Source organism: Ruditapes philippinarum, unplaced genomic scaffold, assembly GCF_026571515.1.
Source record: "Ruditapes philippinarum isolate M1 unplaced genomic scaffold, ASM2657151v2 ctg56_1_1_1_1, whole genome shotgun sequence".
Lineage (NCBI taxonomy): Eukaryota > Metazoa > Mollusca > Bivalvia > Venerida > Veneridae > Ruditapes > Ruditapes philippinarum.
The window spans coordinates 347,643-368,637 of record NW_026862156.1 but is presented as its reverse complement, the minus strand read 5'-3'; the positions used below and the strand labels follow the sequence as shown (position 1 = coordinate 368,637).

At 36.2% G+C, this 20,995-nt stretch overlaps 1 protein-coding gene across 2 annotated transcripts in view; it reads right to left on the bottom strand.

The window, feature by feature from the left end:
- The window catches only part of LOC132718131 (ras suppressor protein 1-like), a 146,417-nt gene that overhangs the window by 11,190 nt on the left and 114,232 nt on the right, over window positions 1–20,995 (bottom strand). For both annotated transcript variants that reach the window (XM_060701757.1, XM_060701755.1), the window contains one exon: window positions 15,667–15,781. In XM_060701757.1, the coding sequence (XP_060557740.1) occupies window positions 15,667–15,781 (115 nt within the window). The remainder of the gene's footprint in view (window positions 1–15,666; window positions 15,782–20,995) is intronic.

Sequence of the window (20,995 nt, the reverse complement as noted above, 5' to 3'; positions counted from 1 at the left end):
TACACCGGCATCATGAAACTTCCTTTTGAGTGTTTGTCTCAAGCCAGAACCTGAAAGCATAATTCTGAATTAATAATTCTTAAAAAATAAGAACATATTAACAAACTAAACGGTTGCTTTTGACGAGTCACATCTCAATGCTATCATCCTGAAACTGAAAGGTTCCTTATTAAGAACTCCGTTGTTTCCTTTTCCCTTCGTTATCGCAGCTATCACCGGTAAAACATAATAATCTTACACAAACGTTTTAAAACTACCATTATCGTCTTTTAATAATGGTCAAAATGCTGAAGATTTCCACTCAGAAATAACTAAAGTACCTTTACATTTTTCCTTTTCTAACTTATCTATACACTGGATAACCATACTTGGCGGTGGAACTAACCAATTGTTGTCATTAGACCAATTTTGTGTTAAACAATTAACTGCTTCCGTACCTGGTACCCACCATCTTGCATTAAACCTTTTACAATTGTTATTGTAATGTGAAGAAAATCTATCAATAGTAAATGGACCCCATTTTACATTTAAATATCTAAATACATCTTTATTTACAGACCAGTCATCACTATGAAAACATCTGCTAAGATAGTCAGCTTCTGCATTGCCACTTCTGGGTATCCATATTACTGTAAAAAATATGGCAATCGAATCGCAAACATCATGTATTTTTAAACAAATTTCATGTAAATCATCAATGAAGCTGCCCTTATTCAAAATAAATTTGACATTCTGATTCATATTGTCTGTGTAAAATACTACGTTATTTTTGTGCAAAATTTGTAAATTGCTCCTCAACACTATGAATAGCCTCAAGTTCACGCCAAGTTGAATTTTTTTGCTTTTCAATTTCAGTCCAAGAAACGTGTACATTCGAACCATTTAATCTACAACAACCACCCGAAATTGAATATGGTGCTCGCTTCCGGGAGCAACAGTGCACTGGACTCACTTCTGGGAGTACTTTTCTGTAAACAACCCTGATAATCTACATCCGGGAGCTACCATTTCGATCACATCCACTTCCGGTGGGAACCTTAAAATGCGTTCAAAACTACAGCCTGGATTTTCTTCCAGATATCAATTACAAAAAGGTGCGACACTTTCATGTTTAGTAAGAATATATGAACCCTTTGCATTCTCATTTTCAAGAACTGACCAATTTTCTTTTGATATATAATCTCCATATCCGACGGAGCTTGCGTCGGTTGTCAGACTCAAACTAGATGTATTCAAAATACGTGCATTATCTAGCCAAAAATGCAGCTCATTTAAAGCTTTCTCGCTTACCTTAACAGATGCATTCCAACTTGCGCATGCTATAATACACTTGTATAGATACCTGGTTCTCCGACAGACTATCTTTCCTACAACGCTTTGAAGAGAAATTATTTGCCCTACAATGGCAGCTAAACACTTAACGTGTAACAAATCTAAATTATCTCTTGATAATTGAAAAATGGCTTATTTTAATGACAATTCTAAACCAGCAATTCTTTCTTCTGCAATAAACATACAATGTGTGTTATAATCAATTGTATGACCCAACCAAGACACTAATCTAGATGGAGACCAACAAAACTTGTTATCAGCAAGCAAAAACCTGAATTCAAGTAAAGAACTTCGCACAAAATTACTAGATATTTTTGCCTTTTCGTATACAGCGTGACCAACTATTCCACCATCTAAAAACATAATAACTTTATGACCCAAATATCTCCAATATCTAATGATAAACCGAAGTGTTTTTGTAAATAATGATATGCCCGGCGGTGGATATTCCAAATGGCAATGAGTTATATACATAATATTTTTCAATCCCATTTTCAACATAACAAAAACCTAAATATTTATTATGTTCCGGAAAAATATCTACGAGGTTTGTCCGGAAAATTCGTAGACAACCATGATATTTCTTTGCTAATGCTATTTTTCAAAAATTGTTCTTATGCTGAGTGCACCCTTGGTCATAATTGCATAGGTTGATTACCATAAAAACATGAAATTGTTATCGGCACTATTGTGATCGTTTCCGTGGCAACCTTGTATAGGGATACCCGGAGCACGTCAAAACTGGAGATATTTACCAGTCTCATGCGCCTTCTTTCTTTGGGTATTTTACCTATTAAAATCGCGGGTAACGTTGTGATAAACACTCCATGACGTGACGTGACATGCTGACATTATATTGTTATGAATTGAACTGTATCGCTTTAGAAATAAAAAAGTGAGGAGAACTATTGCCAATAAATCATGGAAGAAAACTCGCCAAAAATGACGACGTCAGACGTTTGGGCAGAGCAGCGTGTGCTAGTAAAATTTTGCATCGAGCTTGAGAAAACACCTGGATAGACGATGAATTTATTAATTCAAACAGTAAGAGGACAAGTGCTTCTTGCGCTCATGTATACAATTGGTACAAGCGATTTCATGATGGTAGTGTTGAAACTACAGAAGATTTACGTTGTGGGAGACCAAACATTATTAATGAGAAAACCTTAACATTAGTGAAAAACATCATTGATGAAGACCAGCGCCTTATGATAAGAGATTTTTCTAAATAATGTGATATTTCAAAAACAACTGTGCATAAAATCCTCACTGAAAACTTTGGAATAGAGCATGTTTGTGCACATTGGGTCCCCATGTTATATACATGTGATAATATTAATTTATTCGCAAATGGAAAAGAGGCGGTGATGCATTTTTGGACAGAATTATTACAACTGATGCATCATGGTTTCATATGGCTGCAACTACTTCGCTGGAAATTCAGTTACTAGGGTTTGAGACTCTGCTGCATGCACAATACAGTCCGGACTTGGCGCCGATGGATTTCACCGTGTTCCCATTGATAAAAGTCACAACTCAGAGGTATAAATTCAGGAATTTCACTGAACTAAGAAAAACAACACTATTTATTATTATTTATTATTTCTGAAATTGAGAGTAACTGGAATTCAAAGGTGTATGACAAATAGGTTGATAAAGAGAGGAAATGTGTGGGATGCAACGGTGAATATTTTGAGAAAGAATTGTAATGGCGCTTCAACTTCGACGTCACATTTTAGTAAGTAAATTCACGATGTAATGTTATGGCGTGCTCCTCACACATGTACATCCCTTTACATAAACCCCTGCAGTTTCATTATTTTAGAACGGAAAGTTTTGAAATTTTGTAGCATCGATCACAGAACATTGGTGGGTGATTGGAGAAAGTTTCATTTAATTCAAATGCGAAATACTTGTATTAAAGCAGGTGTCTATGAACTTTCCGGACGACCCTTGTATGTGATGGTAAGCCCACTTTAAATCGAAAGAGTAAACAAATGTAATGAAGTCAAACATATTTTCTGCAGTGTTTATGTCCTCAAATTTTATCTTAAATTTATGTAAGCAAGGATTTATATGTCTGCAATCTAACACTGACCTAGGTTTACCTACTTTATTGATGGGTTTATAACATAGGGCCTCTCTGTTACCTCAGAGATCACTTTTTTTTAAAAGAGACTTGATCTCAGATTTAACGAAACATTTGTTTTCCCTTGCCGATTTGTTGTTTTTCAGATACACTTTTTGCGGCACATAACTAAACGGTAATTTGTAGCCATTTTTAACAACGTCCAAAACTAGAACTGCCACTATCATGGCGTGAATACCCCCGCATACCACTTTGTCAGAATCAACAGTGGCCATTTAGAGCTCAAGGACAACCTCCCTGCCAAATCTGAGGTTACTAAGCCAGTGCATTGCTAAGTTATGTATTCTACATGCTTCAAATGTGAAAATGTCAATTCAATACATTTCGGACAGGACAGTCTTTAGCAATTGAGAAGAAAAGCTTTTTTTGTCAAGGTCCCTGTGACCTTGACCTTTGACCCAGTGACCGCAAAATCAATAGGGGTCACCTTATAGTTATGATCAACATCCATGCCAAATATGAAGACTGTGGGTCAAAGGAATCTTAAGTTAATGGGTGGACAAACTTTTTGAAGTCAAGGCCCCTGTGACCTTGACCTTTGACCTGGTGACCTCAAAATCAATAGGGGTCATCTACTAATTATGACTAACCTCCATGCCAAATATGAAGACTGTGGGTCAAAGGAATCTTAAGTTATAGGGCGGAAAAGCTTTTTGAAGTCAAGGCCCCTGTGACCTTGACCTTTGACCTGGTGACCTCAAAGTCAATAGGGGTCATCTACTAATCATGACTAACCTCCATGCCAAATATGAAGACTGTGGGTCAAAGAATCTTAAGTTATTTGGCGGACAAGCTTTTAGAAGTCATGGCCCCTGTGACCTTGACCTTTGACCTGGTGACCTCAAAATCAATAGGGGTCATCTACTAATCATGACTAACCTCCATGCCAAATTTGAAGACTGTGGGTCAAAGGAATCTTAAGTTTTGGACAGACAAGCATTTTTTTTAATCAAAGCCCCTGTGACCTTGACCTTTGACCAAGTGACCTCAAAATCAATAGGGGTCATCTATTAATCCTAACTAACCTCGATGCGAAATATGAAGACTGAGGGTCAAAGGAATCGTAAGTTATTGGGTGGACAATCTTTTTTAAGTCAAGGCCCCTGTGACCTTGACCTTTAACCTGGTGACCTAAAAGTCAATAGGGGTCATCTACTAATTATGACTAACCTCCATGCCAAATATGAAGACTGTAGGTCAAAGGAATCTTAAGTTATTGGGCGGACAAGCTTTTTGAAGTCAAGGCCCGTGTGACCTTGACCTTTGACCTAGTGACCTCAAAATCAATAGGTGTCATCTACTAATCATGACTAACCTCCATGCCAAATATGAAGACTAAGGGTCAAAGGAACCTTAAGTTATTGGGCGGACAAGCTTTTTGAAGTCAAGGCCCCTGTGACCTTGACCTTTGACCTAGTGACCTCAAAATCAATAGGGGTCATCTACTAATCATGACTAACCTCCATGCCAAATATGAAGACTAAGGGTCAAAGGAATCTTAAGTTATTGGGCGGACAAGAAAAAACCGACGGACGGACGGACAGACGGACGGACGGACAAGCTGATTCCAGTATACCCCCCTTACAACTTTGTTGTGCGGGGGTATAATAAATATATCTTTAGACACATTTTCCCACTAAACAAAATTCTGCTTTAACCTGCCAACTGGGGAAATAGGGTTATCTATACCTTTTGACCCGACACGTTTTCTCCATTATTTATTTGAGCATCCATACATGATTCATTTCTACTTACTTCCATCCTTCCCAAACATGCCATATCTACATGTTGATCTGTGCCTAAGACTGACTGTGAAGTCTCTAAAATATCAAAATTACAAGTACTTAACTTATTGTTCTGATAAGAACTGTTCTGTACACATTCGTTTTTCCAGTGACTAGCTTTGCCACACAAGAAACACATTCCTGGCCTTTGTCTTGTGCCCTGTTGAGTCTGTGATGAAGATCCTAGAGTCTCCGGACGTCTTTACGGCCAGCTGCTTTTTCTCGCCTTTTTTGTTTTATCTGCCTTAGCCTTCCTGCTAGCACGTGCTTCAGCATTGAAAATTCGCCTCTCATCATCGCTGTCACTAGCGATAGGGTTGGTTTCGTATTGGTTAACCGTTTTCCAGCCCAAATCTGTACTGTCGGCAAGCAACACTTTTCAAAAACTCCCATGCTGAAATATTAACACACGTGTCAATAAACAAACAATAAAACAAGATTGCATTGTGAAAACATTGCTATGCCACCGCATTAATACAAATAGTAATGTAGGAACAGATTTTTTTTGTTTCTATACAAATGAAGATTGCCATAATGCATAGATCACTGACCTATCTTCTTATTATTAGATTAGTGATTAAATATATTGCTTTTCAAATAAAAGATCAGAGTAGGAATCTATAAATGCAGTTGAGTCTAGTGAATTTGGTGGTGAAGGTCATATTTCACATGGTCTAAATTCCATGACTGTACATCAAAGGACAAATTCCATGACTGTACATCAAAGGACAACACAGTAAGACACTTTGTCAAAATCTAGGCCAGCTGATATCAAAGTTCACTTTACATCTTAATCTGTGCACATGGTTCAAATTTCATAGCTGCAGATTAAAGGACAAAAAAAAATTAGGTCACATCATCAAAATCTAGGTCACCTGATATCAAAAGTTCAATTTTACAAATAAAAATGTGCACATAGTCCAAATTTCATGGCTGTACATCAAAGGAAAAGTAGGTCACTGTCCGTGGGCAATGCAAAATTTTGACCCAAGGGTTTAATTCAAACAATCTTGATACAGGTCAACCAAACAACATTTCATGTCAAATATCTAAGCTGTAGCTTTCTTCAATTCAGAAAACATTTGTTTAACTTTCTGTTTTTACTATGTGTACATAATGAAAATCAATGCCCCCGGGCAGGGCCAATTTTGACACCAGGGGCAAAATTTGAACAACTTTTTTAGAGGACTTATGGATGATATTATAAAGCAAACATCAAAGCTCTAAGCCTTGTACCTTCAGACAATAAGATTTTTTAATCTTTTACTATATGTACATAGTGAAAATCAATGACCCCGGGGAGGGGCCACTTTTGACCCCAGGGCTATAATTTGAACAATCTTGGTAGAGGTTCACTACACAAAGTCTCATGCCGGGGCGGGGCTAATTTAAAAATTAGAGGCAAAATTTGAACAAGTTTGGTAGAGTACATTTAGATGATATCATATACCAAATATCAAAGCTCTAAGCCTTGTACCATCAGACAATAAGATTGTTTTTACTATATATAGTGAAAATCAATGACCCCTGGGGTGGAGCCAATTTCGACCCCAGGGCTATAATTTGTACAATCTTGGTAGAGGTTCATTGCACAATGTTTCATGCAAAATATCTAACCTCTAGCCTTGTCAATTTTGAGAAGATGATTTTTTAAGTTTTTACTATATGCATAAAAGGAAAACATATGACCCCCAGGGAGAGTTACACCAGTACTAGACTACCTTCCTCTGTGCTAAACTACCAAAGTATCTCCCGGGGATCGAACCCACGCCAGAGAGGTAACTGGATTAGAAGTCATTGACTCTAACCCCTCGACCACCGAGGCGGTGATTTGACACTAGAGGCAAAGGCAAAATTTGAACAACTTTGGTAGAGTACCTATAGATGATATCATATACCAAATATCAAAGCTCTAAGCCTTGTACCTTTAGAAAAGAATGTTTTTAGTTTTTACTATATGTACATAAAGTGAAAATCAATGACCCCCAGGGCGGGGCCAATTTTGACCCCAGGGCTATAATTTGTACAATCTTGGTAGAGGCCTACCAGACAATGCCTTATGCAAAATATCTATACTCTAGGCCTTGTGGGTTTAGAAGAAGATTTTTTAAAATTTAGTCTTATAATTCCTTTGGTTGCTATAGCAACCAGATTTCTGCATGGAATGAAATTCTTTGAACAACTTTGGAAGCCCTTCAACCAAGGATCAATCCTGCCAAGTTTAGTTGAAATTGGACTAGTGGTTATCACAAGAAGATGTTTCAAGTTCACTATAATTATAAACTATACAAGAAAAGCATTGATGCAAAGCATCAAAGGGTGTCCAAGCAAGAAATGCAGCAAGTGAAGATGAACTAGTAGACATCTGATGACCAGATATTCTTATAAACTTTTCAATGGTTAATTGGTTTTAACCAGTATTGTATATTATTTATGTATGGGCGGACGAAAGACATTGTTAATCATGAACTTTGGTAGGCATGCTAGAGATTTGAATATTAAATGTTTTTTTCCACAGGAACTTTGATTCTATCAATGATACGATAATATCTAAAATATACAGGTCTATAATAACCAAAATATACCCCCTATATGGTATAAGTTTATTTATACTATATAGGGGTATTTTTGGATATTATCATTAATATTGGTTATTTGATAGAATTTCAAGTTCATGTGGTATTTTCTTTGGAACATATAACATAATAGTCAAAATGAACAAAGTCTGTTAATTGATTTATTTGGGAGGTCAATCTACTATTTTAATGACCTAGTCTAACCCATCAGTGTGTTTAAATGCCTATCAATAAACCCATAACAACTCATGTTAAAATTGCAGACAAAGAATGATAATACTATGATAAAACAATTCGTAAAAATTGCCTACTTAAAGATTGCAATTAATTGTTTTAATATGTTTGCATTTCATTTCCTGCATAATTCTCCAGTTCGTTGCGACACGAATGACCGAAACAGTTTCGGTAAACTAAAACTTCTTCTATAAATAGATTTTCGGACTTTCACAATGTTCAGGTCATCATTCTATTTATAGGTAAAGCAATAACACACATAATAACCCAGTGTACTACAGAATGATTAATATGATAAAAATAACAAAGAATGTCATTAATTGACGGATAAGATAATTTCATTTGAATATGTTTACATTGCGAAATTATCCAGTTCGCTATTCATTTTTCATATCGCGACATTTCATTTTTGATAATCAAAACACTCATACCAATCGGAATGTTCAGCTATTATGGCCGAATAAAGGCCCGAGAAGTTGCAATTGCCCTTTCACAAAATCTGATTTCATTCCATAAGGGCGTCGCCCTTCGGCGCGGACGCCAATAACACACGAACAAACACACACATATACACACACACACAGGTGAATCACTATATGCCACCGCATCACAGATGCTGCGGTGGCATAATAATCCTGCCTATCAATATAAAACACGGGCGATACATGAACAATTTAAATCAAACGGTAGACTACCGATAAATTAAGCGTTATCTTTATAGACTAAATGACTATCTTTGAAATATACCTGTTTTGACCTCTAACGGGAAGCACTAAATGCACGTGACATTTTTCGTTTGATATTAAAATAATTTCAATTTACCTGGTATAATAGAATCTTTAGCAGACGATAAATCCTGTGTTTCTACGGCTGCTTGAGCAACTGCTAATTTGTCAATAACCTTTGCATTAAGTTTTAATTGTTCTTCGTTACTTTTACGTTTAAATTTTTGCAAGTTCAAAATTGAAATAGCAGAAGAAGGTTTGTCACTTATCTTCGAAAGTATGTTACTTATGCTTCCCGGAAGCTCCTCGTTGTTTGCTTTTACTACTCCTCAATAAATCCCGACATCTCCACTCTATTCATGGCTGCTCAAAATTGTCCTTCACAATCGAAACCGAGCATAGAACTGATTTCCTCGAGCATTTTTACCGCCTAAAACCACATGACCAATCACTGATCACGTGATATACGCATCAATGATCCGCGCATTAGTTTATGTGCGACATAGCGTTGAGACATACGTTCTGCGGCTGTACTACGTAACACGCAGAACTTATAATTAACCTCTAGCCTTTGTCAATTCAGAGAAAAAGATTTTTAAGTTTTTATTATATACATATAAGGAAGAACCTACAGATGATATTATTAACCAAATATTAAACCCTTGTACCATCAGACAGGAGATTTTTTAAAGTTTTTACTATTATATGTGTACCTAGTAAAAATCAACTAGAACTATCATTGAAGGCATACATGCCATAATTTTGAGACTCATTTCCGAGACACTTTTCATTTGGAGGTGGAGCATTGATCAGCAAACTTATTTTTTTTTAAATTTACATAGTGGCATACAACCTATATTACCGGTATTTACAACTTGCAAATTTAATGACACTATAAACAAGAAAAAATGTCAATAATCATTAACAGTTTTTCTATATTTTTAAAAGTATTTAGGCATCGTAAATTCAATCAGTAACATAATAGAATAAAGTTATGTTAACCCATTACTTCATGAGCATTTTGTGAAAAATGGCTGTTTTCATTGAAAAGTCTCCCGTTACAAGTTCAAATTGCTATAATACTATAAAAACTGCTTCAACACTAATCAAACTTGGCACAAATGTTGACTGGACCATTGCACTTGCAACAACATGCTCAGGCTTAAATTTTCTGTTACCATGGCAACGAGGGGACATCTCAAAATTGCCAAAAATCACTATTTTGCGTTGATTTTTTCCATCAAAATTGATTTCAAAGTGCTGCACTTTCTCAATGGATTAAGATAGAGTCAAATGCTTTTCAGTGTTGGTTACACGTTACCTTATGATCAATCTGGGGTCATTTACAGCCTCTCACAAGTCCAAAATTTTTCTTGGCGATGAGGGGGACTCTGCCCCCCTTCAAACCCCCCAAACAGAAGGGGGCACATCCCCCTTCTGGCAACCCCCTGATGTATCTTTTGGTTGGGGGGCCGCGCCGAAAAAGAGGTCACTTTTTTTAACAACATTTCTCAAACATAGACAAGTGTTTGGGGCCTAAATAAGGCATTTTTTCATCATTTGAGACAACAAAAAGGGGGGGGGGGCGGTGAAAAAGGCGTTAAAAGGCGTGTATATGAAGTAATGGGTTAACTGAAAATGATGAAAATACTTGAAATTACCCTAAATCGCGTTTTTTCATGTTTAAACATGGCCTGTCATATAAATTTGAAGAAAAATTGTTGTTTTGTAGATTTTTTTATTTTTTTCATTAACCCATTACTTCATGAGCATTTTGTGAAAAATGGCTGTTTTCATTGAAAAGTCTCCCGTTACAAGTTCAAATTGCTATAATACTATAAAAACTGCTTCAACACTAATCAAACTTGGCACAAATGTTGACTGGACCATTGCACTTGCAACAACATGCTCAGGCTTAAATTTTCTGTTACCATGGCAACGAGGGGACATCTCAAAATTGCCAAAAATCACTATTTTGCGTTGATTTTTTCCATCAAAATTGATTTCAAAGTGCTGCACTTTCTCAATGGATTGAGATAGAGTCAAATGCTTTTCAGTGTTGGTTACACGTTACCTTATGATCAATCTGGGGTCATTTACAGCCTCTCACAAGTCCAAAATTTTTCTTGGCGATGAGGGGGACTCCGCCCCCCTTCAAACCCCCCAAACAGAAGGGGGCACATCCCCCTTCTGGCAACCCCCTGATGTATCTTTTGGTTGGGGGGCCGCGCCGAAAAAGAGGTCACTTTTTTTAACAACATTTCTCAAACAAAGACAAGTGTTTGGGGCCTAAATAAGGCATTTTTTCATCATTTGAGACAACAAAAAGGGGGGGGCGGTGAAAAAGGCGTTAAAAGGCGTGTATATGAAGTAATTGGTTAAGTAAGGACAATTAGCCATGTCTTTTACCTGAAACATTCACTGAAATCACCTCATATTTAGCGTAATTTTCACAGTGTTTGACCACTAATATCTGCCTGAATTACAGTTTATGACACCATCGCTCAGGAAGCCACAGGGGGTAAACAATTAATCTTTTAATTTGATCAAAATTTTTGCCGAAAATTGTTTGTTGGAAGGGGCACATAGATATACCAATCAAAGGATTAGTGTCACCATACAATGCTGTAAGGGGATAATCGTTCGTAATTCGCGTTCTAGAATAGTTTATAAAAACTTGACAATAAGATTATATAAAAATGTAACATTTCTGGGTATTAAGTAGATTATTTTAGATTTTTTTTACGGGGACATAAATCATCTCCGGAACTAAAACCTTATAATATTTCCGGGACTTTCCCGGACGTTATGGCATGTATGCTGAAGGTCATTAATACCCCCACTAGCAACTTTGAATTTTTGAGAATAAGTTGTCTGTAGAAAAATTTGAACTTAACCTATAGTAAATGAAGTATCAACTTTGTACAAAGAATTATTTCAACTAGACCTATCACTGAAGGTGATTAATACCCCCACCAGCAACTTTGACTTTTTGAAAAAAAAAGTAGTCTGAAGAAAAAATTTGAACACAAACTATCAACTGTGTACAAAGAAATATTTCAATTAATTGTAATCGCAACTTGGGTCTCCAAATAAGCTTGCTATACACAAAGTTTGATTACAATATCTCATTCCTAACTCCAGTTATTGTCCAGAAACCATTTTTCTTTTTTTAGTAACAGTGACCTTGATCTTGACCCCAGGGGGTCCAAAAACAATACCAGCCGGGGTCTTCATATAAGCTTACTATACACCAAGTTTGATAACAATATCTCATTCCTAACTCTAGTTATTGTCCAGAAACCATTTTTCTATTTTTAGTAACACAGTAACGGTGACCTTGACCCTAGGGGGTCCAAATGCAATACCAACCCATATCTTCATATCAGCTTCCTATACACCAAATTCGATTACAATATCTCATTCCTAACTGTAGTCATTGTCCAGAAACCATTTTTCTATTTTAGTAACGGTACCCTTGACCTTGACCCCAGGGGGCCCAAATGCAATACCAACCCAGGTCTTCATATAAGCTTGCTATACGCCAAGTATGATAACAATATCTCATTCCTAACTAGTTATTGTACGAAAACCATTTTTCTATTTGTAGTAACGGTGACCTTGACCCCAGGGGGTCCAAATGCAATACCAACCCAGGTCTTCATATAAGCTTGCTCTACACCAAGTTTGATTACAAAATCTCATTCCTAACTCAAGTTATTGTATGGAAATCATTTTTCTATTTGTAGTTACGGTGACCTTGACCCCAGGGGGTCCAAATGCAATACCAACCCAGGTCTTCATATAAGCTTGCTATACACCAAGTTTGATTACAAAATCTCATTCCTAACTCTAGTTTTTGTCCGGAAACAATTTTTCTATTTTTAGTAACGGTGACCATGACCTTGACCCCAGGGGGTCCAAATGCAATACCAACCACAGTTTACACATAAGGTTGCTATATACCAAGTTTGATTGCAATACCTCATTCCAAACTCTAGTTATCGTCCGGAAACCATGATGTGGACCGACCGATGGACCGACGGACAAGCTGACTCTTATATACCCCCCCCCCCCCTAAACTTAGTTTGTGGGGGTATAATTAATTGTAATCCCAACAAGGATCTTCATATAAACTTGCTATACACCAAGTTTGATTACAATATCTCATTCCTAACTCTAGTTATTGTATGGAAACCATTTTTCTATTTTCAGTAACAGTGACTATGACCTTGTCCCAAGGGGGTCCAAATGCAATACCAACCGGTGTCTTCATATAAGCTTGCTATACACCAACTTTGATTACAATATCTCATTCCTAACTCTAGTTATTGTCCAGAAACCATTTTTCTATTTATAGTAATGGCGACCTTGACCCCAGGGGGTCCAAATGCAATACAAACCAAGTTTGATTACAATACCTCATTCCAAACTCAAATTTCAAAAGTTCTCGCCCGGAAACAATGAAAAAGACTGACTGACTGAACAATCTTGATAGAAGTCTACCAGACAATGCCTTATGCAAAATATTTATGCTCTAGGCTTTGTGGGTCATTAGAAGATTTTTTAAAATTATTCTTATATTTCCTTTTGGTTGCCAATGCAACCAGGTTTCTGCATGGACTCAAATTCGTTGAACAACTTTGGAAGCCCTTCACTTAAGGATCTATCCTGCCAAGTTTGCTTGATATTGGACCAGTGGTTTTTCATAAGAATATTTTCTAAGTTCACTATATAATCTATATCACACACACGCGTGCACACATACACTGCTGCGGTGGTATAAAAATTCTTATATCACAAAAATCTAAGGCAATGCCTCGTGCAAAATATCTATGCTCTAGGCCTTTTAATTCTAGATGAGAAAGTTTTTTCAAAATTCTCCCTAATATTCGTTTTGGTTGCCATTGCGACCACTATTCTGAATGGAATCAAATTCTTTGAACAACTTTGGAAGCCCTTAAGCCAAGGAACAATCCTAGCAAGTGTGGTTGAAATCACATATGCCATCACATTGCAGTTGGCATAAAAGCAGCTAAGGTGTGCAAAAATAAAGACAAGGAGCCGAGTGTAGGACAAAAGCCCCCCCCCCCCCCGGACGAAAGCCCCCGACCTGCCCCCCCCCCCCCCCCGTCTAAAAAATGTCAAGGTGGACAAAAGCCCCCAATGAAATTTCCACATAGGACAAAAGCCCCCCCCCATCAAAAATACAGGTAGGACAAAAGCCCCCCCCCCCCCCCCCCCCCAATCTTTTTTCACAAGTATAGGTGCTCAAATTCATCAAATTTCACATAAACTTTTACTAAAAATGTAAAATTTTTTTAAATGTTTATTTATAATGTATATATTGAAGTGATAACAAAGTATATGATAACAGATGAAATAATGCATGCATGCGATACTGAATTCATAGCTTTTCATATACACAACAAGGGTCAGAAGAGTAGTAATGTTTAATCACTTTTGTAAAGGGATCAAATTAATATCCTTAGCACTATGTCACCTACATATGATGTCCATACATATCTTTTAAACACATATAAAACACAACTTTAATACACTTCATGTAAATTTTATTGACCATTGGGGGGGGGCGCTTTTGTCCTACCTTTACTTTTTTGTGGGGGGGTGGGCTTTTGTCCTATGTGTATATTTCATGGGGGGGCTTTTGTCCACCTTGTCATTTTTAGACGGGGGAGCTTTCGTCCGGGGGGGGGGGGGGGAGCTCCCCAAGGAGCCATATTCATAAAGAATCTTAAGTGAAAAATTTCCCCTTAACTCAAGTTTTCCCTTAAAATCATACAATTTTGCCTTAATTTATAAGGAAAATCTTAAGTCTTATTCATAAGATTATTCAGTGTCACTATGATAACGCATGCTCTGTTTGGTATAATAGCTTGACACAAAATAATGGGATTTGTACTTGACTTGGATTTCAGAGCCCATATTGACCCATCCCACTTTAAGTCCCTTAACTGGTTACCAGTCCACAGAAGAGTTGAACAGATAATGTTGTGTCATGTTTTTAAGATAAAAAATGGCCTGTCTCCGGATTACATGTCTGAACACTTTATTTCGCAAGATTCCGTACATAACTATAGTACAAGTCTTAGTCAAAAGGGTGGCAATTGTCTACCTAAGGTCAAAGGTCAGGGTTCTAAATCCTTTGCTTTCTCTGGTATTAAATTATGGAATGATTTACCTGTAGAGTTAACGGAGATCAACAGGTTACAAAGTTTTAAGGTTGCAATCAAAAGTCATCTTATGAACAGTATTTAATTTTTTTTTTTACTATGTTTTTACATATTTCGGCTCAGGATTTTAAATTGTCTGCTATTTATCTTTTTACAATTTTAGTAATGTGTTTTAAATCCTAGCTGTAAACAGGAGTATCATTAACTCAAGATTTGACTGTGATATACATTTTTATGATTTATTAGTATTTTTAAACATGATTATATTTAGGTCTGCCTCTCTATGTCATGCCGCCAATACAAAGGACCACAATGGAAGTAAGAGCTTTTTTGCCCTTTTTTGTGTTATCCTTGGTTTTGGTGAGCATGTCATAGTTTTCTCGTATGTGATATAGTATTTAATAATGCTCATTATTTTATCCTATGTTATATTGTCAACTATGTATATGCTTCCTTTGCCGAAATAAATCTATCTATCTATAAAAATCCCTAAGTCAAAATTCCCTTAACTTCTGTCGAATTTCAGATACCTCCTATCTTTTAACTTGAAAGGAATTTTTTAAGGGAAAATTTTATAGGAAACAAATTGGCGTTCAAGCATTAGCTGTTATATAAATTATTACAAAATCAAATATGTGTCTGCAATTTTAGTTTTAAAGCTACAATATTTACCTATTTCTGGTGGTAAAACTGTAAGTCTGTTTCCTTGAATATGCAATTCTCGTAACCTTACCAGTTCACCAATTTCCTTTGGTATGGAAATCAGATCATTTTCTCTTAACACCAACTGAAAATTTAAAATTCTTCACATCAATCTTATTCTCAACAAACAGATTCACACCACTAATGCTTAACCATTATCCGACTTAAAATCTTAAATGGACCTGTCCATCTTAAATGTTGGCCAAAACCATTCATCAATTTTATGGAAAATTTTAAAACATGTACAAATTGAAAAGAGAACAAGGCAGAGTATGATCAGACAGCAAGAGAGAGATCTTGGCCTACACAGGTTGCATGGGTAAAAATCTGTTTGCTAGAGGCAGGCAAAGAGTTAAGAACACTATTAACTATACATGTCTGAAGTCTACCTACCATCAGGAATCTACCATCATTTAAAAGGAACTAGTGCAATAGGTTTTTGTTAATGATGGATCTACTATACTCAAATTAGTAGCCAGCATAGAGCCACACTAGATTTTTGTTTATTACATATTTAGGAGAACACATCAGATTTATAAACAAGAGGGCCATAATGGCCCTTATATCGCTCACCTGATTATAGAGGCTCTGAATTAATAATGTAAGCAATGAATGAAAGGCAGATATAATGCCTTTTCATGACCTCAGATGACCCATATTCAAACCTGAACTAGAAATCATACAACAAGAGCACCGCTAGGTGGAGCATTATATGCTCAAAAGTGGTTGTTAAGTAAGGATGAAACATTTGTAAGACATGGGAATTAAATAAAATATTACCTCCTTCAAAAAGCAATCCTCCTTTAAACCTTTAAATATACATGTATATACAGTTGCTGTTTCAAAAGCACCACCATCAAGTTGTTATCTTGTAAGTAAAAATGCTACGGCCGATGGACAGAAAGATGCCAGGGGTATAACATAAGCCAGGGGTATAACAGAATTTTTTTAGGGCATATAATTAATGTACTCAATATAAGTAATCATCCTTTGAAGTTTGACAGTTGTAAAACTGTTTACAATATAAAGGTCATTTGATATTGACCTTTGACCTTGTGACCCCAAAATCAATAGGGGTCTTCTATCCATTCCTATGAAGTTTGAACTGTAACTTAAGTCATGCTCCAGAAACCACAATTTTCAGTGTAAAAGTCATTGTGTACCTGACCTTTGACCTCATGACCCTAAAATCAATAGGGGTCATGCATTGGGCTTGGCTGTTCATCCTATAAAATTTTACAGCTGTAGGTTGATTAATACTTCAGTCATTGATTTCAGTTTTATAGTAATAGTGACTCTGACCTTGTGACCCCAAAATCAATAGGGGTCTTCTACCCAAAATGGACAATCTTCCTAAGAAGTTTGAATATTGTGGGCCAAATGGAACTTAAGTTATGCTCCGGAAACTGTTTTCAGTTTTAAGGTAAAAGTGACCTTGACCTTTGACCTTGTGACCCAAAAATCAATAGGGGTCTTCTACCCAAAATGGACAATTATCTTATGAAGTTTGAATATTGTGGGCCAAATGGAACTTAAGTTATGCTCCAGAAACCAAATTGCTAACGGACTGACGGACGGACGCCAGGGGGTATAACATAATATGCCCACAATTCTTTCGAGCATATAAAAGACCTTTCTGACCAATTTCCAGGATGTTTGAGCAAAAAATATAACCTCTAGCGTGATAACAAAGTTTTTCCATTTTTGGTATGTGTGGACTAAATTTGACCATGGTTGACCAGCTAGAAATCATCAGACAAACTTTTACGATATTTCTAATGTATATATTACCTCTAGAATGTACACAATATTCTTCAATAATTTGGGTTGCGAGACCTACTTTTTGACCCCAGATGACCCATATTCAAACCATCTAAACAACCTTTCTGACCAATTTCCAGGATATCTGGACTGAAACAGTAGTCCCTAGAGTGTTTTTCTATATTTGGAAACCTAAAGCCCCCGGAGTAGGACCAATTTTGACACTAGAGGCAAACTTTGTTCAGAGGATAAATAGATGATATCATTTACCAAATATCAAAGCTTAGTTTAAGCCTTATATCTTCAGAAAAGAATATTTTTTAAGTTTTTACTATATGTATATAATGAAAATCAATGACCCCATGGCAGGGCCAATTTTGACCCAAGGACTATAATTTGAACAATGTTGGGAATGTTTCATACCAAATATCTCAACTGAAGCCTCTATACACTGTATCCACAAGGCAGTCACATGACTTCTAGTAGGTAAACATTCCAAATGCCCAGAGTTTCTTCACATTTAAACTTGCTACAAATTTCTTCGCAGTTAACAAAAGTATGGTGTTTTATTGACAAATAATGTTTAAATGCATGAATTCCCTTTGAAACATGCAAAAGGTGAAATAATATTGTACTTTAACTTTGAAAATAAATAATACTTGTAGTACATTTTATACACATTGTAGTAATTGAATGCTGAACTTGTAACACAACAATTGGGTTATCTTATAAAAAAAGATTATAATATAATAATGAGTTAAATTCGGTCAAGATTTTTCTAAAAGGGGAGATAATTCAAAAACGAGGTGAAAAAGAGTTATGGTTGTTTGGCACTGCACTCTGCCTCAATGCACTCTGCCACTGTAAACAAATCATGTCCATGGGTTTTCAGTTTATGCTGCTGACAAGCACAACGGACGGACAGATGGAAAGACGGACAAGGCGACGACTACATGTATATGTTCTTCCTGGGAAGCATAAAAAACCTAAATCAAAGTCTGAGACATGAGTACATAAACATTTAGTTAAGTTGGACTGCATCAGTTCTAAAAGTTGCTTATTCACTATTAAAACCAGTTCACTATTAATAATCCCCTTTGTAAGAGTTAAACAGCCACAGTAAGTTCATGTGTGTGTGTATTTGAGTTTATTTATACTCGCCCCTGGTTGCCCATATGGGGGGAGACCTCCAGACAAGTATTAGTCATTTATTAATTTAGAGGATAGTGCAAGAAACAGAAAGATGCTCCACTTCCATAAGCTTCTTCTAGTTTTATAGCATGCCAAGTTTTTAAGCACTCATACATGGGATCTAGATTTAAAGTCTGTTATTTTAGTTAGTTAGCCCGGGAATCGAACCTACAATGTCTAGATTACAAGTCTTCTGCTCTAACCGATTGAGCAATGCTAACTGGCTAGCATGTTCATTGAGATTTTCATGTTATATATACTGTAGTTTTTTGTAATATGATTGTGATAAGGAAAATTTACACATTTATTATGTAAATATTTTCTTAAATGATTATAAACAAGCAATTATCATAGTATTGCAAGCAATCCATAAGTCCCCTACCGGTTAGAACCCCAGCAACATTCTGATGGGTCATTGGCCATTCAATTTTACCAGTGAATGAATGACATGAATGAACTTAAATCTTTTGAGTTTGTCTATATCACAGTAATGTGATAAGTTTCCCTGCCTAGTAAGGAAATTATGTTTATACAACCTTGTCATATTATTACGATGTGGAATTTTAAAGTAAATCCTATAAGGAATGAAGAAGTTTGAGTGAAAAATACCAATTTCTCGAAAAAAATCTAAGTTCAAGGGGGACATATTTCTGGAAATAGTCTTGCTAGAGTATTTAACCTTCTCAAAAATGTTGAGTGATAATAAGAAACATATATATGAAGTTTGAAGTAGATACATTAGGAAATAAAGAAGTTATTTAAAAAAGACAACCTTTTTTTTTCATAAAAATTCTAAGTTCAAGGGAGGTAATACTGATAATTTGTGTGCTAGAGTTGTAAACCTTGTCACATATGATGTGGTTGATGACCAGAAACTTATATTTAAAGTTTGAAGTAAACACCTAAAGAAATAAAGAACTTATAGTGAAAAAGCTGAAAATTTAAATCAGAAATCTTGAAATTCAGGCTATTTGTTGCCATAGCAAACAGAATTTTCAACATAGGAAGAAAAGAAAAAGATGAGCATAATCTTCAGACTGCCATCTACCCATATTTCAAGTTTCATAAAAATATTTTCAGTAATTTTTGAGTTATCACTGGATCCAGTTTATGTGTTAAAATTGCCATATTTTCAGACTATTTGTTGCCATAGCAACCAGAATTTTCAACAAAGAAGGAAAAAAAAAGACGTGCATAATCTCCATACTGCCATCTATACATATATTAAGTTTCATAAAAATATTTTCAGTACTTTTTGTGTTATCGCGGGATCCAGTTTTGTGGATGGACGGACTGACAGACAGACGGACGGAGGGTAAACCTAAAGTCCCCTCCGGTTAAACCGGTAGGGGACTAATAAAACAAGCAATTATCATAGTATTGCAAGCAATCCATAAGTCCCCTACCGGTTAGAACCCCATCAACATTCTGAAGGGCCATTGGCCATTCACTAATGTTTCAATTTTTCTCTATTTGAAGTAAATTTGTTGGAAAAGTTCTTTAAAAGTGATCACAGGAAACAGTTTTTATGAACAGACAGACAGTCGGACTGACTGAAGGACACTCTAAAGTTAATATTTGAAACATCCCTGTTACCAAAATATAACATTTTTAAAAGCAAAATTCTTAACAAGAGGGCCATGATGGCCCTGAGGTCGCTCACCTGTATATAGCCCCCCCCCCCCCCCCCAATTTTTACCCAAGGGCTTTTATTTGTTTATTTGAACAGACTTGGTAGACACCCATAAGAAGATCTTTCATGCTAAACATCTAAGTTCTAGCTCATTGGGTTTTTTAAAAGAAGATTTTTTAAGTTTTTACTTTACACATATAGTTAAAAACAATGACACCCCTGGGGCAGGGCCAGTTTTGACCCCGGGCTTTTATTTGAACAAACTATGTAGACATTTACTTAAAGATGTTTCATGCTTAATATCTAAACTCTAGCTATTTGGGTTTTTTTCAAAGAAGCTTTTTAAGTTTTTGCTATACACATATAAGGAAAATCAATGACCCCCGGGGCGAGGCCAGTTTTGACCCCAGGGCTTTTATTTGAACATACTTGGTAGACACCCATTAGAACATGTTTCATGCTAAATATCTTAGCTCTAGCTCTTTGAGTTCTTTAAAAGAAGATTTTTTAAGTTTTTACTATATGCATATAGGGAAAATCAATGACCCCAAGGGGCGGGGGCCAATTTTGACCCCAGGGCTTTTATTTGAACAAACTTGGTAGACACTCTAGAAGATGTTTCATGCCAAATATCTTAGCTCTAGCTCTCTGGGTTCTCTAAAAGAAGATTTTTTAAGTTTTTACCATATGCATATAGGGAAAATCTATGACCCC